This window comes from Austrofundulus limnaeus, unplaced genomic scaffold, assembly GCF_001266775.1.
Source record: "Austrofundulus limnaeus strain Quisiro unplaced genomic scaffold, Austrofundulus_limnaeus-1.0 Scaffold22, whole genome shotgun sequence".
Lineage (NCBI taxonomy): Eukaryota > Metazoa > Chordata > Actinopteri > Cyprinodontiformes > Rivulidae > Austrofundulus > Austrofundulus limnaeus.
Genome location: NW_013952424.1, coordinates 2,717,890 through 2,726,313, shown reverse-complemented (window position 1 = coordinate 2,726,313; position 8,424 = coordinate 2,717,890). Strand labels below are relative to the sequence as shown.

The window sequence follows — 8,424 nt, the reverse complement described above, 5'->3', positions numbered from 1 at the left end:
ACCGATGCCATCATTCAGCTGGTGTCTTGGCTTTCCATGCCTTTTTACACCTCCCTTTCTTCATGTGTTCAACACTTTTTCCTTGTGCCATTCCACATTATTACAAATAACTTCATTTCTGGACATTTATGGTTTGATTTCTTTGTATGTATGGATCACTTGGGTTGTTACTGACATCTGGTGAAAATGTCATGTCATTAGCACCTCTAGTAATATATTTACTGWGAAAAATGTTGACGTGTTCAATACTTATTTTACCCGCTGTACTTCGGGTGTAACATAATATAGCATGGGGCACACATTTGTTTCAATTTTGTCATTTCTCAACACAATCTGATTTTAGCCATAAATTCAGGCTTGTAAGTTGCCAGGTTATATTTGTTCCAGAAATTCAAGGCGTTAGTCTTGTAAAATGTAAAGTTGTGCCTATAAATTTTTACAAGKTAGCATAAAGTTTTGTGTGTAAATAACAGAACAGGTCACTAATTTGAGTTGAGTTACAGGTCTGTCAGAGTGTGGATGAATAATTTATACAAACAACATGGTCTYGATCTTCTCCCCTCTGTGTGTTCACTTGTCTCTCTCTCACTCTGCTCTAAAAACAATAATATATAAATAAAGGGAAATCCCTATGGAGGGTCGTGCTGTTAGTTGGACAGGTAACCAACACGGGGCAGAAGTTAAGCATTTTATCCATAATGTTTACACAGAAACCACTGAATGATTGTGTTTCTAGATTTTGTCGAGTCAAATCAGCAGCCCTGTTCTGCACCAAACGCCCAGATTTGTGTTGTTTATTTAGACACAGTTCAAATAGACTAAAGTATTTTCTCATTCATCTCATCTCTTTGCATCATAAACAGCTAAAAGTTTTCTAACTGCACATAACTGGAGTCCTCTGTTCTTCAAACACAGGAAACTCTCAGAAAATAAGAGTTGCTTTCCTCGTTTCCTCATGACATCACTGAGTTATCACCATGGGAAACGGGACAGGAAGTGGGATTGGAGGTTTGAGGAGAGAAGGTCATGTGTATCAGAAAAAGGGGGTGGCTCTTTTCCCATCCACCCACCTTATGAAGGCTAATAACTGGTTTAACAATCTGAAACTCCATTTGACATGTTTTTTTTTCTACTTTGGATTTACCTCCACAGTGTTTGGATCTTTTTAAAGAAACAGGATTTTCAGCATCTGCTTCTATCAAGTCATTTGTTGTCTTTGTTTTGTGATGACACTCTCGGTTCAGAAGAAACTGACAGACAGTAAGTTCAGTATTTCCYCCAGAGGACCAACCCATTGATGTGGTGCAGTGTTGTGTTCGGTTCATTTTCTTGGCAGAATATTTATTGGCAGACCTTGCTGTCATCCAAATAATTTGTCTTCATTAAGGCTGGCCGTGTTATTCAAGGCAGTTTTTTTTATATCTATGTTATCAAGAAGCCAACCATGAAGGGTGCCACACATTCAGCATATGTGTTGCCAGGGATGTTAGAGTTATTTTGGCTCAGAATATAAAGTAAAGTGCACGTCTCCTGGGCTCATGATGGGTGTTAATTCCAGTCATTCATTTTCCAGCACTCCTTATTGATTGCTTATTGTTTTTTGTAGATAATGCAGTGCTAGAAGTGGTTTTAAGTGCATTCTGCCCACCTTGTGTAGCTTCATAACACAGCTGTTTGTCACACTGGGGATTTCACCTTTAGTATTTTTTCCTGTTCTTGTCAGAGTAACTATCCCTGGTCATTGCTGATCCAAGAGGAAACTTGTGCAGCTTCCTCTTTGTGCTGGTTTCATTGTGTTGCATCATACCTGTAATATTCTTATTAGCCGAGCTTGAGGCTGATATGGGATGCTGTAAAATGAGTGAAACTGGTACATTTCCACACAGGCCTCCATAGCTTGTGTAATAGCTTTGAAATCTTTTCCTGACTTAATCTTACTCTTTTATGTCTCCTGTTTATTAAACCAAAATAACTTTTTTTGGTACTATTTTTAAGATTATATTCTTATATCAAGATGCTTTATGTGCATCCAGTCCAATTTTGATGCTGTTTTTGTTTCTGTTTTGAATTGTTAAAGTATTGGAKTTTTAACATGCATGTGTTGTTTCCATGTGTCTGTAGACAGAGAATGGTAGTGCCCTCCATGAAGCTGCCCTTTTTGGAAAGATGGATGTAGTTCGCCTTCTGCTTGACTCAGGTTGGTCTAAAAATACCCTTTTTAATAAAAAGCAGTCCTTTGTATGTGAGTCTCTTGTTTCCATTTTTAATTCAGTAGTCGCTCCACTGCTAAACATTTTAACTGTATGTTTTCAGATATAATAGCAGGATGTGATTTCTTGTTTTGAAAATGTCACTCAGCTTGATTGATGGGTCAGTGACACAAAGAGACCCCTGAGTGTGCAGCATTTAAAGTTTGAACTTTTGCTTTAAACAAGTCAATCAGTCTCTTCAGGAATGAAAACAAAACAAAAAAAATCACAATTTATTTTATGCACATAAAAAAACTAAAAGGAAGGAGGAAGCTGGCATCGACTACACACTTTCTCACAGCACTTCCTGTTTCCTGCAGGACTTCCTCTGGGCGTTTGCCCTTTTTTGGCCTGAATTATGTTAACATCCTGAATCCATGTAGTACTGTACTGGTTTGGTCTTTTTGAGTTTGCTAATCTTAAACTGCGCATACTGTAATTGTGGAAAAGKGGGAATAGTTGTGGAGAGAGCAGCAGAGTTGTGGATGCTATAAATTTTTTGAAAATGAAGAGAGAAAAGGTGACTGAACTATTCTGAGTGACGATTTGTGACACGTCTGTTCAGAATTCAAGTGACAAAACTGTGAGCATCAGCAAAACTTCCTYGCATAGTTTTCAGGAAAGAAAAGTTCACTGCAAGTTTTCATTCAAATTAGACTACACATGTAAGTATTTAGATGTTTCTGTGTTCTGTGCTCACTTTTAATTTCTTCAGTTGTATAAAAATGAATGTTTTGTATGTTAATGTGCATTTAAGGAATTGACACCAGTCTCAGAGACAGTAAAGGAAGAACAGCACTGGAGATTCTGAAAGAACACCCTGCACCTAAATCTCAGCAGATCACTGCTCTTATCCAAGGTGAGACAATAACACTGCTAATTTAAATTTAGATTACTGAGAAAATAGGTCATCACTGTGGCAGAAAACCCATGTTCAGTAAATGCAATGCATTATAAGGTTATGAAAACAATAATTCTCCTAATGAACGTGTTAAGATGGGCATGAACTCTGATTGGTTTACTTTAATTGGGTGTTTTGGCTGAATTTGTGAGGACATATCGAGCTCCAGTTGAGTTTATTAGAGAGTATAACCTTGTGACCCTTAGACGTGGATGTGTAAAAAACTGAGAAGTCTTGTTTTCAAGGAAGTTTATTGTCCTCAGAGAAACAATAAAAGCTGCTGTATGTGATGAATAGCTGGAGGGGGTGTGAGTGCACCGTTAATGTTAGCTATGATATTCTCACAATACAGTCTGTGTTGCAGATCTCTCCAGGTTTTTCAATGGCTTTGAGATGGTTATCAATGAGTTAGTGGAAAAAATGAGTAGCGTTTTGTTTTGAGTCTAAATTTCTCAGTAAGATTTTGTGGATTCCACTTATAGAAAAGCAAAGAATGATTAGAATAAAATGCATTTTGATCATTTCAGTGGAATGATTCCTGTTCATTTTTGTTTTCTAGTTCAGTCTGAGCAAAACAAACACTGGATTTAATTTTAAGGCTTTTTATGACCTCACAGTGTTGTAAACATGACCCAGTTATGATTGCTAATTATTTTTATCCCAACAACAAATGTTAGATCACTGTACCACCCCAACTCCAATGAAATTTGGGACGCTGTGAAAAACAAACAGAATACAATAATTTTCAAATCCTTTTCAACCTATATTCAATTGTATACACTGCAAAGACAAGCTGTTTAAATAAATTTTATTGTTTTTTTTTTTCTTTGCAAATATTCACTCATTTTAATTTAATGGAGCCCACGAGGGGACATGGAGGGTTTTTTTTTTCTTTTGCATTCCCACTCCAGTGTTTTTCAATTCTGGTCTTCACCTCAAGGCACACTGTCCAGCATGTTTTAGATGTTTCCCTGCTTCAACACAGCTGATTTCAATTGATTACTGATTAGCAGGCTTTTGGTGAATTGCAGTCATTTCAATCAGGTGTGTAAAAGCAGGGAAACCTCTAAAACATGCAGGTCAGTGTGCCTTGAGGACCAGGGTTGGGAAACAATGTCCCACGCAATAGTATTGTGTTACCTCACTATAATTTTTGTGTTCCCTCGCAAAAGTTGTTCATCACTGCTGTGCCTGACGGTTTATTAACAAATTCACATGCTCACCGTTAGCAAGTTAGCCTGCTACTTTAATTCAGCTTCGCAATGAATTTATCACAAAACCATGCATGGAAGTATGTAATATGCAGATATTTTAACTCTGATCAGCCATGCAACATCAGTGTCAATATCCTGAACTTGTGGCAACTGCATCCTTTCTCAGTAACCGGATATTTCAAAATAAAAGTCTGATCTAATTCAGTTCATAAAAAAACAAACTTTTGCATGGGAACGCAAAATAATATTGCAAAGGGAAAGCAAATGTTTGCGAGGTAATGAAAAAGTTTTGTGAGGTAACATAAAGGTATTGTGAGGTAACTCAGAAGTATTGTATAGGGACGCAAAAGAAAAAAAAGTCTTCATGTCCCCTCACGGGCTCCATACAAATTGATATAGGCTGCAACATGTTCCAAAAAAAGATGGGACAGGGGCAACAAATGACTGAGGAAGTTGAGGAATGCTCAAAAAACACCTATTTGTAACAAACTACAGGTGAGCTAGTTAATTGGAAACAGGTGAGTGTGATTATTGGGTATAAAGGGAGCATTCCTGAAAGGCTCAGTCGTCACAAGCAAGGACAGGGCGAGGGTCACCACTGTGTGCATGAGCAAATAGTCGAACAGTTTAAGAACAAAGTATTTCAATAGAATTTAGGGATTTATATCAATAGATTTAGAGCTTTCTGTGCACAGTGGTAAACATGTCCCTTTATTTTGTTTTAATTTATGTTTTTACATAACGTTGCAACTTCATTGGAATTGGTGTTGTAAAACTAATATCACACATGGGTGTATTACTCTAACCTCATAATTATACCAAATTTAAATGCTTAGGTCCAAGTTATAGATTCGTCCCCTCAATCCAGTTTAAAATATGTTTGGTTTTCACAGTTTTACACTTTTCCACCTTTCATTAAAATGCCTGTTTTGCTCTTACTGCACCACATTGTGTTATGTGTTTGACCAGTGATTGTTAGCGTGGATTTTGAGTGCATGAGAACCCAAAAAAGGCAACTTCTAAAGAAAGTGCCAATTTAAATGCTGTAATCTGTGGCTAAGATGCCCACTTTATCTGTCATTGTGCAATCTGTGGGTGTACGTCGGACATGTAGTTACTGTTAATTTAAACAGAGGAGAGATAAAGACATTGGGAAACGGGTTGAAGAATGAGAGTACGTGAGAGCCAAAATTAACTGCAGATCAGTTTTAATTAGGAGGCAAAAACACAAATGGGAACATAAACCCAGAAATATGAAACAAAGTGATCATAGTTAAAAAGACATAAAGCTGACAGTAAATCAGAGAAAAAATAAAGCTCAGAAGTTGTTTAGGGACATGCCTCGTATAAAAAAAACAAAGGGAGACATGAGTCAGTTAAGTTGTTTGAACACATCTGCACCTAATTCTTAATTTCCTTTGAACTCTACATTCATAAGAGTGTGTCAACAGAGACGTATCTTGTCTCCAGAATTTTAAATGTTAAAAATCAAATCTGTCCTCAACTGTGGGCATCGAAGTCGAACCTAAAAAAGCCAGAGATTGAAAAGATATTTGGGCTTCAGCATGAATAAGAAACTGAACGTGGCTGTATTAGAGTGAGATGGGGTGAAAAAAAAAAGAGAGAGAAAGGGCACAGCTGTGACTTTGTGAAAAGATCAGCTGCATGCCATTTCCTGTTGGAGAGGAGATGGAAAAGGACACAAAAAGCAAAACGACCTGTCATTTGCTGAATTGTACCAGCTGAGGGCCTCTCTGGTGGCCGCTGGCGCCTTGTTGTGAATAGATTCTCATTTGATTTTACAGACCACAATTAATCCTTCTGTTTGTATCATTAGTTCACTATTTTGCTGCTTGGCAGCAACTGGTTGTGTTACAATGCAGTAGTGGTTAAGTCTTGGCTCGTAAACAGTGTGCTCTGTTTTCTGTTTCTGTACAATCTACTGCTAAATCAACCAATCTCAAGGTTTCATTRTTTGCTTTTAGAATCTAAAACATTACAGAAAATGTTGTGAATCATAACTACTGGGAGGGTTCATAAATTAGTASAAATATGCAGTTTCCTGTCATTAGCAGGTTTTCTCATTAGCTCTCTTCAGGCAATCTGCCACCATATTTTGTCCATGTAAGCACTTTTTGTTTGCTAATTTCTCACTTAAGCAAGTTTATTGTTCAGTTTTTAACTTGTTTCTGCCCCCACACCTGGACCTGCTCTGTCTCCACCTCTCTCCCTACAGTTTTCCCTGAAAATTCTTTCTTTTATTGTTATTAGCAGCAGAATGGTCTATTAGCAGAAGCTGTGAAGTGATTTTGTGGTGCAGCAAAAAGTGTGAATTGAAAGCTACTCATGCTGTTTGCCATTCTAGTGATTGTGCTATTATATTGATCCAATAATGAGCTTTTGAAATGCTGTCTCTCTCCAAGCCCGCCTCCTTTATCATATTGTCCTTGAAACTCTTCTTTTTTTTTCATTTCTTTGCTTTTCTGGTTTTGAATAATATGCAATTACAATACTCAGRCTGCCCTGTCTCTGTGTCTCTGTAGAGTACATAGATGAGATGGAGAAGCAGAGTATTATGGAAGAACCTGTCCGCAAGTGTCCTATACCTGCACCTCGAACCTCTATCCCCTCACCTTCTGCCTCCCCCTCCCTCAGACACAAGAGTAAGTACCAACACAGATGTTCAAACTGAGTTACAATCAGAAGCTGTTTACTGCTTAGGATGTTGCATTCTGGGTGATTAGATTAGAAATAAATAGCTTTAAGTTTGTTTAAAGCAGGAAACAGCTGATATTAAAGACCACATTTGAAATTAATTAGAGACGTCTACTACCTGATGTACATCTACATAATTTCTGCTTTTCTGATGTCCAGAAACTAAATATTCTGAATAAAGAACAGGATGTAGTATTTACACAAAATTTAAAAGGAACATATTGCACAGAATTAACAAGATAAAAGCTGCCAGTCATGAAAAACATTTTCTTCTGTGGACAGAAGTTTTGAGTCTGTACAGCTGTACATTTATCCTGTCCAGCACTGCCCCCTGTGTAATAAATGTGAGATTGCAAAATGGTGAGTTCTGTGCTCTCTTCTTTATTTCTTCAGTTGCTGTAGAACTGGCTGCTCTTCAGTGTCTGAGCAATATAAAGTGGAGACAGTGAAGGATGTTTGCTTTTAGTTCTGTGGCTACCTTTTGGTAAACATTCAATAAAACTGTAAAGACCATTTAAATTTTTTATCCTTTCATGCCTGTTATGATGAGAGCTGACTTTATTGCTATTATATAAGAGACCATTAAGGTTCATTTTTAACTTTATCCCTTTTAGCAATTTTTTTAAAAATAAGGGATATTCAATTTTATTAATTTTCAAAGTGAAGAAGTTTCCCTGTAGGATGAATAAAGTTATTCTGATTTACGTTATCTCACACTTCAGATGATGCTGTCACAAGTGAGCTGTCCAAACTGCTCCACGACATCAAGAAGTGCCGGGACAGAGACTACTCCTTCGAGGAGCTCTGCCACACCATCTCCTCCCACTCCATGGACAGCTTTGGGAGTGGGCGTCTGTCTGACGAGGAGCGCCCTGATCGACCCAACGGCACCCTGACTCGAAGCACCAAGGTACTCCAACTGCAGAGACATAATGACTTTCTGAATGTTAACTAAATCATGGATTTTTCTCCTTMTAGATCTGCTTTTGAGGCAATATATTTATATATATTGTTATATAGAACATGTATAAGGTATCAGTAACATGAGGAAGAATGGTAAACAATTGTGATACAAAATTTTTTTTAATTTATGTTCTTACAAGTGCCACAATTTAAACTCGAATTAATGGCCATTTAAAGCATATTGATGTGCTTTATATATTAAAACTGTTTTTGCTCATTTGGACTTTTATTACAGTTGCAGAAATTTAACATGGATTTTTTTTCTGAGAGATTTTGCTGAGTATTTTACGAGTGTCAAAAATGCTTATACATACAGCGGGGAAAATAAGTATTGAACACGTCACCATTTTTCTCAGTAAATATATTACTAGAGGTGCTAATG

At 37.2% G+C, this 8,424-nt stretch overlaps 1 protein-coding gene across 6 annotated transcripts in view; it reads left to right on the top strand.

Annotated features, from left to right (window-relative positions):
• Positions 1 to 8,424, top strand: part of anks1b (ankyrin repeat and sterile alpha motif domain containing 1B) — a 187,814-nt gene that overhangs the window by 59,592 nt on the left and 119,798 nt on the right. For all 6 annotated transcript variants that reach the window (XM_014004217.1, XM_014004221.1, XM_014004216.1 and 3 more), the window contains exons 6-9: positions 2,122 to 2,197; positions 3,007 to 3,108; positions 6,908 to 7,027; positions 7,802 to 7,989. In XM_014004217.1, coding sequence (XP_013859671.1) covers positions 2,122 to 2,197; positions 3,007 to 3,108; positions 6,908 to 7,027; positions 7,802 to 7,989 — 486 coding nt within the window. The remainder of the gene's footprint in view (positions 1 to 2,121; positions 2,198 to 3,006; positions 3,109 to 6,907; positions 7,028 to 7,801; positions 7,990 to 8,424) is intronic.